Source organism: Cicer arietinum, chromosome 4, assembly GCF_000331145.2.
Source record: "Cicer arietinum cultivar CDC Frontier isolate Library 1 chromosome 4, Cicar.CDCFrontier_v2.0, whole genome shotgun sequence".
Taxonomy (NCBI): Eukaryota; Viridiplantae; Streptophyta; class Magnoliopsida; order Fabales; family Fabaceae; genus Cicer; species Cicer arietinum.
Window position 1 is genome coordinate 58,351,355 of NC_021163.2, and position 20,505 is coordinate 58,371,859.

General features: G+C 28.0%; 2 protein-coding genes across 2 annotated transcripts; one reads left to right on the plus strand and one right to left on the minus strand.

Annotated features, from left to right (window-relative positions):
• The first annotated feature begins 4,351 nt into the window (after window positions 1-4,351).
• On the plus strand, window positions 4,352-9,178 carry LOC101515234 (uncharacterized). Its single transcript, XM_004498446.4, has 8 exons — window positions 4,352-4,531; window positions 4,979-6,247; window positions 6,367-6,457; window positions 6,550-6,707; window positions 6,790-6,841; window positions 7,029-7,108; window positions 7,209-7,302; window positions 7,426-9,178. Exons 2-8 carry the CDS (start codon window positions 5,069-5,071, stop codon window positions 7,953-7,955), a joined length of 2,184 nt encoding a protein of 727 aa, XP_004498503.1. The 5' UTR covers window positions 4,352-4,531; window positions 4,979-5,068; the 3' UTR covers window positions 7,956-9,178.
• Window positions 9,179-11,091: 1,913 nt separating this feature from the next.
• On the minus strand, window positions 11,092-14,726 carry LOC101515560 (uncharacterized). Its single transcript, XM_004498447.3, has 4 exons — window positions 14,581-14,726; window positions 14,288-14,505; window positions 13,822-14,051; window positions 11,092-11,637 (listed from the first exon to the last, which is right to left on the minus strand). Exons 1-4 carry the CDS (start codon window positions 14,670-14,672, stop codon window positions 11,359-11,361), a joined length of 819 nt encoding a protein of 272 aa, XP_004498504.1. The 5' UTR covers window positions 14,673-14,726; the 3' UTR covers window positions 11,092-11,358.
• Between the last annotated feature and the right edge of the window lie 5,779 nt (window positions 14,727-20,505).

Here is a 20,505-nt window from a genome sequence, read left to right on the forward strand (position 1 = left end):
TATATATATATATATATATATATATATATATATATATATATATATATATATATATATTATGTGATTAATTAAAATTGGTTTGGGACTCCGGCCCTATAATGATTGGAAAAGCAAATTAAATGTTGTGAATCATGTTATAGATTTTAAGGTAAATTCTATTACCAACCACATTTACTATTTATTAGTAGTTGAAATTTGTTTAAAATTTTAAAGACTACATGTGTCTTCTCTTAAAAGTAGATATTAACGATTATTTTTATTTTTATTTTGATGATAAAAATAATGATTTAAATAATACTAATTTAATAAAAATAAATAAGTATTTTATATTAAATTGACATCAATCATACGATCATTTTATCTATAAAAACAAGGAAAATAATAAATTATTCATTCTTAAGAGTATTGTCGATCATCGTTAGAATTTTTTATAATTTTTAAGTACGAATTCACAGTTGATCATACCACTTATATAAATGCTTCTTATAGGTATGTGAAGGATTCATCACTCAATGAACTCATAGTAGTCTTTTTCGGAGAAAGTGATAAACACACATGATGAGTTCTTTTCTATCAGTCACCACTTGTTTTCTATTAGACCAATAACTCAATAGAAAAGATAAATTAAATGATAAAAGACAAACAATGAAACACAATATTTAATAGCAAAATTTGACCAATTATATATTTATGTTTTTGTCTATAAAACAATTGTAGTTCCATCTTGTTATCAGTAAAATGATTATGATTTTCAGTATTATAACTCATATTAATATGATCCAAATTACAATATTATTTCTAAACATTTATTGGTAGCTATGAACTATACCCAACACTAGACTAACCAACCACAAGTTTGCTCCCATCAGAAACACATATCCTACTATTTTTGTGTGTTTTATTTATACTAGTGTGTTGATGGACATTCACGACCCCCCTTATCTCCTTTTTACTGCATTAAGGTGTGTACAACTTTTTTTTTTATCTTTATATAGTTTTAGTTTTTATTATGTGGCATTGTAATGTCTCCTTTGCACCAACCATAAAATTAGAAAAGAAAACTTTTTATTAGGTATAGTGAGAATTTAAACATAGAAAAAAAAGAAATTAAGCTATTTTAAAGCCAACAACTCCCGAGTATAAAACAAATAATGTTAAACTATTGAAAATGTTGAGTCAACAATAATTCATATATATTTAAATTAAATTATAGATTAAATATATTAATTTCATTTTTTTATTTATGATTAAAAATAATATATACATATAAATGACCAATTATAAAGAGTTATAATTATTATTATTATTATTCATCCACAATTTACTAACTTTTTATTTTAAAAACTCATACTAAGAAAGAAAGAAAAAAGAGCTTCAAATGATATATTTGGAAAGTAAAATAGGCACTTTACTAAAAATAGTATTTTCCTTATTTATAGCTATTGCATTTAAATAATATTCAAACCAATCAATGAACTTCAATGAATCAAACTATAATACTTGAGTTATCTTCAATCTACATGCTTCGAATTATTTTCTTGAGAAATGGATACACATGAGAAAGAAAAAACACATATACAAATTATAGATCAATCATAGATATTGAATACATTGCATAAAGAGAGATTGATGAATTTGGATTGAAAGAAAAGACTTGCATGCGTGAGAAGGACTACTCTCTTTCGATAATGCAACTTACCATATAAGAGGAAAGAGTTTTCAACCCATATATAGTTCAAATGTTGTTTTTTTTCTTACCAAAAATGTTACTTTAATCCTATTGATCGAGTATTATATCATAAAATAATAATTACACTATAAATAATTTAAGATATATTTAACAAAATGGTAACATCCTAAAATGCAATATTTTATTAAAATAAAAAATAAAAATTATCGTTTGATTGCTTCATGATGCGATGTTCTACTAAATTTTAAAAATTGAATTGATTGGTATATAATTGGAAAAAAATTAAAAATTAAAAAAATTAATTTAAAATTAAGGATATTTTCTTAAAAAAATCTACATCCATTAATATAGAGATATTTGTAAAAATATTTTAAAAACTAATGTTAGAAAGTAACACAGTAATTTAAGAGTTAACGTAAGTGTATTCTACTAACATCTATTGAATTGCATGAATCAGAGTATTATAATATTATCATAGTAAAAATTAAGTTTGAAGCTATAGACAAAATTTTATCATTTATTTTTGTTATTTCTATTTTAATTACTATATTGGTAATTCAAAATTTTATTACGATTAGTTTAGATTTGGATCATTAAGTGAGTAAAAAAAAATTGATTTGTTAAGATTTATTTAAATTAGAATTGATTTAAAATTTAAATTACATCAAATGTTATTCAGATTTGAAATAACAGTTAAATTAAATTATTTAATTAAGTAAACACAAATAAAATTATAAGTAAATAATTATTTTTTCAAAATAATCATTATTTTTGTTTAAATATATATATATATAGTTAATTAATATAATTTATAAAAAAATATAAATTTTAAATTAAATAGATTGACTACAGTTTCCTGTAACATTTGGATAATGTTTTCGAGTATGACTAGTTAACCGACATAATCAGTATTTTCTTGACACTTTTTCTCTGATGTTCATTTCAATTCTAATACGAGTATTATTTGGATGACTTTTTTTAATTCGGATTTGTTATATTTAAAAATATTGTTCAAATATTATAGAAAACTCTAATCGATCTATGTAATTTAAAATTTGTGTTTGTATCTTTTTATGATTTATATATATATATATATATATTGTTAATTTAAAAAAAATTAACTTTTTTATTGTTGAATTTTTTTTAAGAGAGTTGCCTTTATAAACTCGGACTTTTTTAAATAAATTGTCATTTGCAACCTCTTATTAGTGAGTATAAAAATAAAGTATTTTAGAATATAGTTTTAAAAAGAGAGTATTTTAATTAGAAAAATTAAAAAAGAAAGTTATAAAAAAAAAAAAACTAAAAAAAAGAGGCGCATTTATTTTATCTCAAAATTTATTAAATAAGCTATCTTAAATTAGGGAGTATTGTAAAATTGCATTTCCCTTTGAAGAAAGAAAAGGAGGGTTAAGTAATAAGTATTTACTGCACAAAACGTTGAGTGAGACGTGGTAAATTTGCAGGCTCTCAATGTCCCGTTTCTTGGGTCATCCGTTCACGAATTTCAATGTGCTTGTCTTCCTTTTCTACTTTACTTTATTACACTTTTTTTCCTTTCAAATTTATATAAATAGAATAAAATATTAATCTTTTACCGATTTTTTTTATTTAAAAAAAAATCACTTTTAATATTAATATAGTAGACACAAGTAATAAATACTAAAAAAATTTAATCAACAACATATATTTAGAGATATAAATACTTTTAATAAATTTTAAAAGATTAATTTTTATAATTATATATTAATCGATGTGAATCGTCTATTTTTATGTTATATTATTAAACTGAATTAAAGTAAAATGATTTAGTAGAATATATGATTGTTATTGGATGTAAGTGTAAAAAAATTTATATTAACAATATATATTTCTAAAAAATAGAATATACATTATTTGTAATTTCATTTTACACTATTTTTTGATAAAAAATGTTATATTTTGTTTTATATTGATGAATATGTTATAACATCAACGTAGTTTAACTTTGTAATATTTATATAATTTAAATCTCCTCGAGAACATTATTAATATGGTTTTGATTAATTTTTTTTTCTCCAATTTCTTTTTATATAATAAAGTCCCATGTTTTGTTAAATAACTTCACTTTGGTAACTACCTTGTAAAATCATTACTATGACATGATAAATAAATCATTTCTATCGATGAAAAATAAACTCACACTGATTTTATATAAAATTTAATTTAAATTTATAATTAATATAATAAAATTTATATTGTCAATCAATTATAATTATTATATTATTAATAATATTTGACTTTTATTATAAACACTTATGAAGTTAATTATACAGGATTTTTTTTGAATGTATAAAAAAATTAAACTTCACTAAAATCTATTAAAAAAAGTAATTTAAAAAAAAAATATATCAATCAAATTCTTATAAAATTAACATATTTTTTAATAAAAAATATTTTCTTTTGAAAAAGAAACTCAACATATTGCAAACGCTTTAAAATGTTGACTATTTTTATTAAAAAAACGGTAATATACGAGCACTGAATCGAACAGTTTAATTAATACTAATTATTTATCGATTTTATGAAAAATAACATATTTTTTGTCCTTTTCATTTTATTACGGTTCTTTTTGTTTTTTTTACCTAAAATTAATAATAAATATTTTAGTTTTTGTTTCCTCTTCCACCTAGTTAGTTCCATTGTGTTTCTTCATTTGTGTCTGAGAGAGAGAGAGAAAGAGAGAGAGAGAGAGAGAATGTTCCAATCTTTCATGGATGCTGCTGCTTCGATCTGCGTCTTTCTCGCTTTCAAGACATAAATCTTCTTCTTCACATTAAACAAACCAAATTACACATCTATGTAAGCATGCCATTTTTTTCTCCCTGTTTCCTATAAAAAAATGTTCTCCCCCTTGTTACAATTTTCCTCTTTTACTTATTCATTTCTTACTTCTAACGCAACCCTTTTGTTTTTCCTTCAAAATTATCTTGTTGGGTTTTCAAAATTTGATCCTTTTTTGTGTTTCAAAACATGGGTTAATTTTTTATTTTTCTTCTAAAATTATTATTATTATTATTATTATTATTATTATTTATTACAAATGATTTTGTAATTAAAAAATTGGGGAATCGTTGTTCTTTGTAAGACTTGGTTCAATGGGTATGAATTGGGATCTCTGTTGGATCTCTTGGTTTCTGTTTTATTCTTATTTTTATTATTATCATTTTTTTCTTAAATAAATAAATCATGTTCATATTGTTTGATATTGATTTCTGTGTTTTTTTGTTTGTTTGTGTGTATATATAGTTTTGAAATAAGGATTTTCCTACATTCTGCCACTTGCTTGAAATGTTGCTTGTTTGAGGGTGATTTCATGGGTTGAATAAGAAGAATATAATGGATAGGTCAAATGATGAAGAAGTTCAATTTTTTGATGCTCAAGATGATGTTGTGTTAATGTCAGATGCAAATTATGGTGTTACTGATAACCCTGAAACTGATTCTAGTCCAGTGGTGGAGGGTTTGTTGAGAGATTTTGGTTATGAATTGTGGACTAGGAGTCCCCATAGTGTTCGAGAGCGGAGGAGTAAGTTTTTAAAGTGGATGGAATTGAGTTTGGATCAAAGAAGCCTTGAGAATGAGAATTTAGTAGATGTAAGGGAAGATGAGATGAGTAGAATGAAAGATGGTGTTGGGAGTGTTACCGAAAGTTGTGGTTTTATGGATGATTTCTTTTCGAGTCGTTCGTCGATGTCTTGTTTGTCTTCATTGAGTTCGTCGATGTCTTGTTTGTCTTCGTTGAATTCATCGAAGTCTGGTTTGGTGGAGAATTCGGCATGCCAAGATAGGGATTCGGTTAGTGGAGTAGGGCAGCATGTGGAGAATGATGATGGTAGGGAAGTAGGTTTGGATCGATTGGTGGTTTCTGATGAATATGAGAATGTTGCCGGGGTGTCTCCCGCATGCCAACGCGAGATTGGTAAGGAGTTTGAGGAGACAGGTGTGTCTGAGTTGCGGACAAAGAAGGCTAGAAAAGGTTGGTTAAGAAGACTACGTTTGATAACGTGCTTGATGGATAGGCAGCAAGGTGAGTCTAATAACGAGAGACAAGAAGGCGGTGTTGCGTTCTCGAGTTGTAGGATTCAGAGAGTTAAGGTTCGGCAATGTAGGAAACAAACAAAGGAACTTTCGGCTCTTTATACGGGGCAAGATATTCAAGCGCACGAAGGACCGATTTTTACCATGAAATTCAGTCCTGACGGGCAGTATCTTGCTAGTGCCGGCGAAGATGGAATCGTGAGGTTGTGGCAAGTGGTTGAGGATGAGAGACATAACGAAATCAACATTCCAGAAGTTGATACATCCTGCATTTACTTTACAGTGAATGATCTCTCTGAATTGACACCGTTATTTATCGATAAGGATAAAATGAGCAAAGTGAAGACCCTTAAAAAGACATCAGATTCAGCTTGCATCATTTTCCCTCCAAAGGTCTTCCGATTGTTGGAGAAACCATTGCATGAGTTTCAAGGGCATAGAGGTGAAATTTTGGATCTCTCTTGGTCAAAGAATAATGTGAGTGAAGTTATAGATTCAGTTATTTAATGAGCTAAATAATACATTATGCATTATGGTGTAGTTGAAATTCTGCGGAAATTGATTCGGATCTCTATATTCATATTTTGTTGTTGCAGTATCTGTTGTCATCTTCGGTTGATAAAACCGTCCGTCTGTGGCAAGTCGGACGTGACTGCTGCTTGAAAGTTTTCTCACACAGTAATTATGGTATGCCTCGACGCCTTTTCTGTCCTTGTTATCTGTTTTAGTATCACCTTGATTTTTCTCACAAAGTGTATCTTATGATAATGGTTTTGTAGTGACATGCATACAATTCAATCCTGTGGATGATAATTATTTCATCAGTGGATCAATAGATGGAAAAGTCCGCATATGGGCAATTCCTGAATGTCACGTTGTTGATTGGACCGATGTCAAGGAAATTGTCACTGCTGTTTGCTATCGACCTGATGGACAGGTATAGTTTCTTAAAAAATTCCTTCTGTAGATATGACGATTCTATGGAAATTAATTTCAGGTGAATGGTTTACCTTATGCAGGGAGGGATTATTGGCTCCTTGACAGGCAATTGTCGGTTTTACAATGTATCAGGTATATTCTTTTTAACATATATATTGATATTTTCCTTTACCTACACCAGTTATAGCCATGATTTTGTCCATTTTTATCCTGCTCAAGTTTAAGTGCTTCAAATTCATTTTTGCGAAAAGATGCATGTTCTTGCATTTTCCTGAAGTAGTAACATTGTTGGACTTGCTTTTGTTTTTGCTTGAATCAGATAATCACTTACAGATGCAATCGCAATTATGCTTACTTGGTAAAAAGAAATCTCCTGGGAGAGGAATAACCGGCTTTCAGGTATTGTTTTTACTTTTTCCTTTTGTGCCAATTGAGTTCTGCTGTCTTTCTCTTATAAGCTTCTTTTTCTGTAGCTAAATGATTATTATATGTTCTTCAGTTTCTTCCACAAGATTTTAACAAAGTTATGGTTACCTGTGCTGATTCACAAGTAAGAATCGTTGAAGGGCTTAATGTCATCGGCAAATTCAAAGGTATTTTATTTTTCATTACATTTTTCAAGATTTTTGTATCAGTTTGTAGTCACATTTTTAAAAGATCACGGGTCGTTTTTGATCGAGTACTTGTTTCCAATGATTTCTATATTTTGTTTTCAGGCCTTAGTGCAGGGAGCGTAATGTCCGCAACTTTGACTTCAGACGGTAAGCACATTTTATCAGCCAGTGAGGACTCCAATGTATATCTGTGGAATGTTAGTGACGACGAGTCTCGCCCCGTGAAAGCTAAGAAGATTAGGTCCTGTGAGCGGTTTTTCTCAGATGCATCTGTTGCGGTGCCTTGGTGTGGTTTGAAGTCTGAGAACATCGAAAATGCTAAAAAATTGGATGTCCTAAATAAGAGGTCAAACCAAGCTATGTGCCTCGATCCCCCCTCATCATTTTCTCTAAGCCAAGATTTTTTCTTGGATTCTTTTCCAAAAGGTTCGGCAACTTGGCCCGAGGAGAAGCTCCCTACTTCGAGTCCCAAGTCTATAAAATCAGCATTGCACAAATCTGCATACAAGTTCTTGAAATCCTCTTGCAAGAGTACTTCCAACTGTCATGCGTGGGGTCTAGTCATCGTGACTGCCGGTTGGGATGGGCGAATAAAATCATTCCACAATTATGGATTACCTGTACTCATCTGAAACGAAGCGACCTTTCCTAGAATGGATAAATAGACTCATGAGTGATTCACTGCTTCTTTTCGGCAAGTTATCCTTGGCAACTTTCAGGCTGCTAATGTTCTTCAAAACGTGAAAGCAATGCTCAATTTCGGCAGCATAAAAAAATAACCAAGCAGGTTGAAGTCGAAGGTCAAACTAAAAAAACGATTGCAAATTAAATAACTGCTGAAAAATCGAACTTTTCGAGCTTCCCTTTCAGATTTCAGACGATTCAGATCACATATCGGTTCACGACAAGTGGCTGCACAACTGTGTTTCTAAATGTATTCCATCTGAAAAATCAAGTGGTTAAGAGTTGCGTATCTTGGTACTCAGCCTAATTGCCTTTTCCTCACACAAGAATCCGACCCTTAAAAAGAGGCGCAAAGTCGGAAAGCTTCATTTTTCACCCCACGTTTCTAAAAAACTACACATGTTTGAAAGTATACTTACTGACGGAGAAAAAATTGTGTTTTTGTCCAGAAGTATCTTCCAGATGGCATAAAAACTGTGTTTTTTCCGGAAAAGACCCATAAGATATTCTTTTGTAAGACTTTCGTTTGGTAAAAACAAGAGAGATTGTGATTGTGTGGGAGAGAGGGGAAAAGAGATTCAAGAGTCAGTGGCTGAAGTTTTACTAAGATAAAATGGTGGGGAGTGTTTGTGGTTTGATTATTGGTATGTCTAACCAATTTAGAATCTCTTTGTCTGCTAATCTTTCAATCCATCTCATGGTAGGTCCCTCAAATGCCTGAGGTTGGAACTTGAAAATGTGATGAAGATGATTGAGAGGGTCAGGTCAATTCGACTTGAACAGGTGCATTTTTGGCTTTCTGGTTGATCCAAAAAATACAAACAAGTCTAGCTGATTATCACAGCCAATGGCTTACTACTTCTACAGTACAGACAAACAATATTATTGCTAACAAATGTATATGGCCTCAATTTTAAGACCGACATGCTTTTCTTTACTTTGATTTTGCTAAGATTTTGCTATCCTATGTAAATTTTATATAGCATTGTCATTTTGTTTATGGCAGACATGTGAATTTGTAATTTGCTAGTGTAAGTATATGTATTTTGTGCGCGTGTGTGTGTGTATGTGATTGGCTATGCAAAAGGTTTAAAGGACAACCTTATGAGTGGCTGTGAAATTGTGTCCTTTATTCTATTGAATGGATCACAAAAGATTTCTTTAAAGAAAATATCATATTCTAAAGCATTATAACCAATGATTTCTATTCCATTTGTCTAGAGTATCTGTCTTATCAATCTTGTATTATTGCTTTTGAAAATTACTAATGAAGTTGATGTAAAAGAGTAAGATATTTGAACGTGAAACCATTTTTTTTACTTGTTGATGTATTTGGTTTATGTAGATTAAGAGCCTTGGCTACAAGTTGATTATTTTGGTTAATTAATCAAGTTACTCTTTGAATTAATCTCCTTGAAGATTTAGAGTGTATTTAAGGGATGTTTTTTATGATCACTTGTTTAAGGAACTTGAACAATGCATTATTTTCTCATTATCAATCCAAATGATCGAGCCATTTAGAATGAAAAAGTAGTAAGGAGTAATCATGGAGAAAAGTGATAGCTCATTTTTTTTTATGAGAATGACAAATCAAACAACTTTTTTGGTTTATGGACATCTCAACAAAATATTATGGACAGGAGAAATAGGACTTTACCATAAATGGTTTGAACCATTTTAAATTAGTCTAATATTTAGAAACATTTTTTTGACCATATATGGTCAAAGAGGAATTCTTGATCAGCTTTTATTGAAAGGTCATATGAAAGAATTGAATAACTTAAAATGAGCTTTACTAATATTTTTTGTTGTTGTTAATTTAACATTCTTAACAAGGATAGTCTTGGAAAGTATATAACTTTTTTGGGGTCATATCATACGCTGGTTATTTATTAACTTCTAAAGTATATAATGTGCATAATCTTAAAACACAACGTATAGAGAATCATGCATGTTGTTATTAACTAATTAGACTGGCTTTACACTTTTTAAGAAAAAGATTTCAGATTATCCTTTTAGAATATTTATAACAAAAAGTCAAAAGCAAATTCAACATGGTTGGATGGTCAAGTAGTTATACAAAAAATTATAGAATAAAGCTATCATGCTTAGATGAAAGTAGTACAAGATGAAAAGGAGCTTCAAAAGATTGTTCCAAGCAATCACAAGGGTATCATAAACTTACTATGATAAACACTTGGCTTGGAAAAATTCTCATAAGAATTTCAAACGTCTATAAGCCAAGAGAGCTCAGTAGAATAATCAAGTTTCAACTAAAATATCCTCACACAGTCAAGGATCAAATCCTTGAATTTCTAGCTAAAGGACATGCTCATGTTGGATACCTAATTCTTGCATACGGAGAAAATCCAACTAGGAAGATAAAAAAAAAAAATTAATTTAAATTTTGTAAGTATAATTCATATAGTAGTTGTAAAGATATTTGATATGTTGGGATGTGGGTTCAAACCTGAACATTTTATGTTTCTCCATATTTGGTATATGTGATCACTTCTACCGACACTTTTTTATGTTTCGTAAAACAACTCAAAATGCTGCAAAAGGAATCCTCCCAGAAGGTTTATTAGAATAGTCAACAAACAAAGTTGCTATTTTTGACTTAAAAGAGAAAATGACACAAATGAAAGGTACTTGTAGAACAAATTTAAATCACATTTAAGGGTCATAAACAACTATTTGAAGTGACATCTATTTCAACATGTGGCTAGAAATTGAAAAATAGAAGAACACTATGTTTTTATATCTTCCAAGCTAGTTGATGAGAGAATTAGTATTAGTTGAATGTGTGCAGTAATTCTGCAAAAAATGAGGTAAAAGAATATTACCCAGTAGTATTTAGTGTGAAGAAGTTCTGTGAGACAATGACTCAGGTTCTAAGGTTGAAGATGTTGTGGGTAAAACAGTACTTATATTGGTCATTGCATGGTGGAAAAAAAAATCCTGTGTAAAGATTGGATGTAACCAAAATAAAAAATAAAAACATTTGAGTGAATCAACTAAGATCTCTTTCTGCATTTTTTGTATAGAGCAAGCTTCTGAGCATTAGTGTGAATAGTAAGATTATTTCTGTACTAACTTCTTTTCATTCAAATTTCTCAATTGTAGATGGGCTTTGGGCCTCATATATCCACAAATTTATTTAGTAAAGCTGCAACTTTAACATACACTCAATAATATATATAAGGGCATAGCAAAATACTGCTATCAAACCCAAATTTTGACTTTGTTTTTGGATAAATCATGCAATTTGATATGCACAAGGATAAAGCAGATGCATGAACAAACATCCCTTGATAAGTTCCTTTCAGAAGCAGCTTTGAGTAACAATCATCACATAAAGGAACGCATCCTAGGCCTAGTTATAGACTGTGCTCCATCAACATATATGGTTGTTCCTGTCATGTAGCATGAGCCATCACTAATTAGATAGATGACTGTAGAAGAAAGATCATTCTTAACATCAAGCCATCTCTCAAGTGGTGCTGCATCCTTCACCATCTTCTCTGCCCTTTCCTTTCCCACTGTTAATGGGAATTCATCTTCCAGGTGAAGGCCTCGCGCAATGGCGTTAACTCTGATCTGGTACTTCCCTATCTCCATAGCTGATGCCTGAGCAAAACAAATCGATAGAGACTCAACTTATATAAACAATAATGTTTGAATAGAAGATAACATTAAAGATCTCAAGACTTTCTAATATTTTCAAATATGAAATGTAAGTAAAAGCTTTCTTGGATTGTGCAATAGCCAATATATAGTTAATTGAGCTACAATAGTATATATCTGAACAACTTCAAAAGACATGGCTTGTATATGAGATAATGAATAATCCAATCGCAGCATAAAATTACAGAAGTTGGTAAAGATGAATAGGAACTTCAAGTACTAGCATCGACTTCAGAATAGGCATAAATAAATTATCATACCATATAACATACCACATCGATATAAGCCATGCCATGTAAATTTATTTATCAGCTGTAAACAATCTCAGTTTGACTTAATCATCTCAACTGATCACATAGTGCCTTTTTCCTTTTGCTTAGGGAAAACTAATTAGATTAACTCGATTAAACATGCACTGCATTTTTTGGGCATATCCCCTCAGCCAAATCAAAGCTGATTCTTCCGATTCTAACCACATGCTTTCAGTTTCAAATGGATTGCAACCTTATCTTCCAATTCAATTACTAATGTACATAAATTTGATTTGATACCTTTTAGAATAAAATCAGTCCCCAATTGACAAGCAGATTGAAAAGATAATGAATGCATTTAATATATAAAATAGATATGTCGAAAGAAAGATAAATTCGACAACTGGAGGAATAAGAATATGTATAAATAATGCAAAGAAGACAAGAAGGGGATCAAAAGCTTCAAGAACACTATAAAATATACTTCCCCCCTTTGCAGGGTGGGGGTGTTTTCTTTTCTTCATTTTTTTAAGGTGAACTAGGAACAGAACCTGAACTATCCTTCTCACTTGATTTCCATACCTGATAGGAACAAGGTGCAGTCAGCATTGAGACAACAGATAGTGTAAGGAGGGGACATTGAAAGGAGAAGTTGTTAGTTAGTGGTTAATTGATTGGTTGAAACTTGTAAATAACAGTAAGGAGTTATCCATTAGGCTAGGGAGTGATGAACATAAAAGGAAAGGAAATTGTCATAATAGAGGTAGAAGTTCATTTTCTATAGTAACCGATTTAGTTTTATGCGGTTTATCTCTTTAACAGATAGTTAGCTAAGGCTGATGTCACCCCAAATCTTCTATACAGTTGGATGATGGGTTAAAAAAGGAAGCGCAAGACTGCTGCAAGGAGATGAGTTTTCACTTTTCAGACGGCAAGTCATGAATTTGAAGGACATTTCTCTCTGTTTGAACTTGGAGGGAAAGATGCAATTTTGGGGGTTGCCTGGCAAGTCATTTATCTGTTATAGTGCCGCAATAGCGGCTATTGGGCAACACGGCATACTAAATAGCATATTGTGGAACAATAGAGATTTGTTCAACTTCCGCTAGGCTATAACGGCTATTTGACAACACTAATAGAGCTGTTAGTTAGGGGGTTAATTGTTAGGTTGTAAATAACAGTAGTTAGTTATGAATGATGGTAAAGATTAATGAGTATGTAAAGAAAGGAGAGTTCATACTTTTACCAATTTCCCATTAACCCTGCACTATCTCAGTTACCCATTTACCAATTCCCCATTAATCCTGTACTATCTCAGTTACCTATTATCATCCTTCTCATAACTCTTATTTAAATTGCTCATTCTCTAGCATGCAGCAAACACATACAAATTCCCTCTTCATCTCTTGTGCAATCCGTGCAGGGACAGCTGTAAAAGTATATCTACTAAATTTCTTGTATTAATGTAGAAAACTAGCCAGCAAAGATATAATCCAAATGACTAATATACCTTTGGCCACGAGCAATAAAGTAATTAATTTTTCGTGACCACAGGCCATAAAGTAACCACATAAATGAATCATTGGGGCTAAATCAGTTTCAACTGTATTCGAAACACAACTTGTTGCAGAAAAAGTCAGACGAAAAGTTTGATCTTCAATGAAAGTAAAAAATGTTTGCAGTGCAAATAAAGATATTTCATTACACAAGGACAATATCATATACAACAATCACTAAGTCATAAAAATCTCTCTTCTTATTCAGTTTTATTTACTAGCTGATTTTCAAATAAATGATTTGCCTGTACCATAATAATGTTATCTGCAGAACAAAAAGATAAATTGAAAACAAAAGTTTCGAATAGATATTTTCTTACCCGAACTAACTGATGAACTCCAGCCAAGGCTGAGGCATAAGCAGCAGCACCTGGATAAATCCCTCTTTCAGAACCAATTATCGATGTTACAAATACAATGGACCCTCCCGTGTTGAATTTCCGCATGCTTTGGCCAACAGCCTTTAACAAAAACCACGCTGCCATGAAATTTATACTAACTATTTTTTTGTACTCACTCTCAGATAACTCAAGATGATCTTGCATCTTTCCTGTTTCAAATGAATAAAACCCCACTTCATTCAGGTTATAGATTCACACACAAAAACTAGACCAAATAAATAATAAAAAATTAGTCTCTAAATGGTCTAATCTTTTGATATTAGCCTCTTGATAATAAAAACTATGCATCCTTAAATGATTTTATTTTTGCCTCTAAACTTCAATTTGCCCAAGTGTGTATTTTTGATGGTAAATTTAAGAAAAACGTTTGTGTAATTGTTTTTACCTTCGTAAGAGTAACAGTTAACAAAAGCATCCAATTTCCCTAAAATCTTAGAAGCCTTATCAACAGCATCATGAAAAACAGATTCAGATTGATTCTCCATATCCAATCCAACAACATGAACAACAGGATCAGTAACGGCAACGCCTTCCGCGAAAACGGAATCCGTTATTTTAGTTGCAATGCTCTGTAATTGTGTTGCGTTTCCCAATAAAACCAACCTAAAAATATTAAATAAATTAATAATAAAATGAGAAATGTATAATGAAGAAATGAAGAGTGTGTATGTTATTGACCTGCATCCTTGTTTGGCTAAATTGAAAGCAATGCCCTGTGAAACGTCGTCGCCATTTGAGGTTAGCAATACTCTTTTCCTTGACTTCTCCATTTTTTCTTAATGTTACATTTTTTCAACACTCATCATTATATACTTCTTTCTCATAAATTCTTTCTCACCTTTCTTTACGAATAACACGGTGACACGTCATATTTAACACGTCAGATATATTCTTGAAGTTTTAAATATTTTTTTCAACTAATCCACGCTGGACTGCGGTTGGTTGATGTTAGATTTTGTCTATTAATTATAATTATTATAACACTTATTTTATCATTCATTTTTATAGTAAGGCCGAATTTTTCTACTTCAAACCACTTTATATATGGTATATCATGTAATAGTGTTTAAAATAGGTGAAATTTTAAACATGTGAAATTTCAACGCGAATAGTTTTCAGAAATAAGTTTGAAGGATATATATGTTTTCTTTTAATTTTATTGAATTTATATTTTTTTTTTATAGTATAGTCGATAATTGTTTATATTTTTTTTAGAGTAATGTTGATAATTGCAGTTAAAGATTTGGAGGGTTTTTAAACAATAACCTATTGGTGCTTTATTTTATTTTTTTCAACTTAATGTATTGGGTTGAAATTTTTTTACAAAAATAAAAAATTGCAAATAAAAGTCTTGTGGATTTTAAAAGACTAAGGAAGGTTGTAATAATTTATAATTTTTTTAAAATTAATATTTTGTAATTTGGATTTCAATGGATTTATATTATAAGATTTTTTATTTTATAGGATTTGAAATGACTTTATCGATTTATAGAATCACAATAGACTCTATGAATTTTAAATAAATATTGAAAAGAAATGCTTGAAACTTAGGATAAGTTTGAAATATTTTTTATATTTTAGTTTTTAAAAATTATTTTATAAACTTGATTTAGAAAACTATTTTAAAGAATAGAATTAAGAAAAAAATTATTTAAAAGATTTGTTTTTAAAAATAGATTTTTGACTAGACAGTTAAAAAAATTGAAAAAATAAAAAATAAGGGGTTGTTTTAATAAATTTCCAAAAACTGTTTTTTAGTTTTTGAAAATTGAAAAACAAAAATGTTGTTGAATACATGGTTTTGAAAAATTATTTTTAAAAACTATTTTCTATTTTACTATTTTTAAAATAAAAAAACCAAAACAACTTTTACATATTTTATTTTTTACTACTCACTTCTTTAGAAATTAAAAAGATACAGAGAACTTGTTTTTTCATTAATAGCAAAATAAAAATATTGAACAACTTTGAATTTTCTTTAAAATAATGACGTAGTAAATATAAATGGCATGCATACATGTGTGGTGACAGTAAAAAAAATAGCCATACCTGCTATGTTAATTTGTTATGTATTTTTTTATTACTAATACCACAACGTTAACATATAGTTAAGTAATTGGTTGAATTTTTCAAAACAAATAAACATTATTTTTTATTTGAATTTACTTGCTTAATAATAAGTATGGATTGAAATATTAAGCTATAATTCAATTGAAAAATATTAATATTATTAAGTTAAATATTTTGTGTTGGATTCGAATCTAATATGAGTTTTATAGTAGTATTTATCATCCCTAAACAAAACAAAAATGTAAAATGAATCCATTTATTTTACATTTTAGAAAAAATTAATTTGAATCAATAAAAAATAGTCAGTGTTTTTTGAATTGATATGTACAATACTTTCTTATAAAATTAAAACCAATTAAAAATAGATTAATTTTGTTTTAAATTAGAAAAAGAGAAATTATTATTAACAACAATGATATTCATATCTATTTTATACATTTGTTTTATATAAAATTTAAACTTTGTCTCTTAAAATTATAATGATAAGTTTTTATCACAAAAACTAACACATTAGAGACAAGTACATGTTAGTACGGTTCAATCGGATTTAAAAATTTAAATATTTAAAAATCTTTAAAAAAATAAAAAAAATTCGAATACCATAAAAATTTTATACAATTAAAACAAATATATAAGTTATATAAATTAATAATATATAATGATAAAAAAAAAATATATATATATATATAAGTACAACATGTTATGTTTCTACACATTCAAATTTATCAAAAATATAATAATTATTATAGTTTGATAATGGAATTATATTTATAAAAATTAAAATTTATTAAAAAGATTTTACGGTTTCATCTATTAAGAGAAATTTTTAAAATTTACTACGTCACAAATAAATAAATTAATCTTATTTTTTCTATTAAAAATTTGAAATTTGTTGATAATAATGAACATATTTTTAGTATTATAAAAAATAATTATTGATGACTTTGCAAAAATAAAATATAAAAAGATAATATTCAAACAATTAATACAAGTATTCAAACAATTATAATATTAAAAATAGTTTTAGAAAATAATTTTTAAAAACAAATAATCTAAATAAGTTTTTTAATTTTAAAATTTTAAAATACTAAAATAAAGTTTTTAAAATATTAATCAACATTTTATTATACAATACACTCTCATCTATAATATCTAAATTCTATTAAGTTTTGGTGCAAGAAACTTTAACCCTAGTACAACCTAACACTACGGAATCTCTTACAAATATAAGTTCCATCCATTTACTTAGTTTAAGCCACACATATAATTATCAACACCAAAATTAAATATCCTCCATCAAATGCATAAATGAATTAAATGTAGACATTGAATAAATATTCGATCAAACGGTATCAATGAATCGAAGTTTATTTTAGTAATAACTATTTACATCAAAAACTCAATTTTACATTAACCATAAATGAATATTTTCGGGGCACAATTAATGCACGACTAAATAATATATGTGTATTAGTCGTCCTTGATAAAAAAAAAATGCGTGAATCTAAATTGTACAATTATCGTGTATTACCAATATTAGATGTCAATTAATCAATACATGGAAAGATGATGCTTGCAACATAGAAAATTCACTGTACAAATAATCTATCAAAATTTTTTTTTTTTTTAATATCACGTGAATTTTTTTAAATGGTAAAAAAAAGTATTGATTGAACATCATTAGATTTATAAATCCAATTTTAAAAATTTCGATTGTCCCAATTTAATACCACGAGACTTTTTAATAAAAAAAAAATTTAAATCTTAATTCAATATATCTTACTTAATAAACTCACTTTAACATTCGTTGTAAAATAAGATTAAATTCTACTATGAACATATTTCATATGTGGTTTATTGTGTAATAGTGTTTAAAATATATTTAAAATTCTAATGGAGATATATAACAATTTTCAAAAGTATAACTTAACGACTTTTATCATATTTATGATTGAAATGATGATTTGATTAACGTCAATTCAACAAGTTAAATTTTAAGAGGTACATTAATTTTATTTTATTTTTATTAAATTTATATTTTCTCTTAAGGGTTGAATAACTTTTAAAAAGTGATCAACTGTAGCATTATTTTATTTTTCTCAATTTAACGTCAATTAAATTATAATTTTGACACAAAATTAATATTATGTGGATTTTTGTAACAAAAAAAAATTACTTCAGGGTCTTGTGGGGACATTTTTAAGTCATTATTCATTATACTCTATTGTGAGTGAAATATAAACAAGTGAAATATAAACAAATTTGAGTAATTGTTCATCTATTTAACGATAACATATCTAAATTATTTTTCATTGAATTCAACTTTTTATAATTCCATATAACCTAAATTATTAATCATAGATGATACTTTAAAAAATATACTTGGTCTTTTTATTCGTTTTATACAGATTATTAAGTGGGATCAATTATATTTTTTAATATGTATATTTGATCAATTTCTTCTTTTTAATTCATTTCTGATGGATTATGTCATTATACATTTATAATGGTTGTTAATAGTCAATAACTAGTTTTTTTATTTATTTTATTTTATAGAAAGCTTAATTAAAAATATTTTCCTGACCATGAATTTACAGATTTCATAGCATTAAGATCAGTTTGGTTTAGTTAATTGAAATGTGCCCTCATATTTATAAAACGTGCTTTTGAATGAGATGAAAAAATTTAAATGAAAAATGTTTTTCAAAATATCTCTTGCAAGAATCACTAATCACAAAAAATGTTCCCGTAAAGGGTAATAATAACTCTATGCATAAATACTGTGATTATGACTATGTGTCCTTCTTTGTTTCTCTATTTTATGAATTAATAATCAGTTCTGTCAATTTTATTTTCTTCAGACCGAATTTGAGTCATTTTTTATGATTTGACCTCAATAAATTATTTTCAATAAATATTGTGTCGACACCAATAATTGTGGTTTGTGGTTGAATATACCCTTCTTATATTTCTAATATTAGTATTTAATAACATTCAATTTCTCCAATTTTATCATTTAATAAAATTTGTTAAATAAGTTTTATTTATACTTATATATAATTATACATTTAAGAGACCGCATGAATAATTGTATCTTTTATTTTTAATAATATATGAGTAATTTTTTTTGAGGTTAAATATATTTTTAATCTCTATAAAACTACGACATTTTAAATTTAATGCATAAAATAAAATTTATTCACTTCTAATCTCTATTTTGATTTTAGAAACTTTTTTATAGATTAAAAATATCATTTTTTATAAAACAAATTCAAAATAATAACTAAAAATGAATAAAAAAATATTAAAAACTAAAATTAAAATTATATAGTAACTAAAATTTATTTTATCTTTTTTAAATTATTAAAATTATATTTTTATTTATTAAAAGCCTAATTTTTAAGAATCAAACAAGACCTCTTAGGTGATGCTACTATTAGGTAAAATAACTTCATTGAAATAACATTTCGGTTAGGTAGTTGGTTTCTGTCACCTTCTTTGCCTACTCTTCTATTTTTCGATATCTACCTTAGGCCAAGAGAATGAATATGTGCTTATATCTACAATTTTAATTAATGTAATTAGAAAAGTGAATTGTTGAGAGTAATGTACTCATCTCTCTTTTTCTTTTTTTCAACATGGTGGATCTAGGGAGGGGTTCACATGCCCTCAACCCCTCTATTGAATAATATATATATATATAAATAAAATACTGGGGACCTCTAATTTAAATTGGAATAAATTGTTTAATTATAGATTTTAAAATAATATAGTTGTCAATCCGTTTTTTGTGTTTGTTTATCCGCTCCTAGATACACTAGATTCAATGGTGTATTTTAAGATAGCAAAAATTAAAATGCGGTTAAAAGTTGAAAAAAAAATGAGCAAACATGGAGGGCTAGATGATCAGTATTTACAAAAAATAATTATGATATTTTGGCTCTATTTGGTAGACCTGTTAGGTGAGGATGAAAAAAGAAATACCATTTATTTTAAAAACAAAACTAAAATAGTTTACTTATGAAACATTCCAATTTGGCCTAGCTCAGTTTGGTGTGTTTTCGGATGAGTTGACTACCAAATTTAGAAAGTTGGATTTGGTATCCCACCATTAACACTATACCTCATATAAAAATTTTAGGTTTAATTGCACTTTTGGTTTCCCTATTATAGGTGAAAATCGAAAGTAGTTCTTCCATTTTGTTTGTCCTCAGTTTTAGTCCCTCAAACAGAATTTAAGTCCAAATCATAATAAATTGTCATTTTTTTAATGACGTGTCAATAAAAGGGTGATGTGGCAGATACTTATGTGGAATAAACTCATTATTATATTATTTGTAATTAAAAAATATAATTTATATTTTTTAAAACTATTATTATAATTGTGACAATATTTTTAAAAATACAATTTAATTATTAAAATTAAATTAAAAGAAAAAACACCTAAAATCATGAACCCTAAACAAATCAAAATCAAAAGCATTCACTCATGAACCCTAAAATCATTCTGAACCCTAAAATCATGAACCCTAA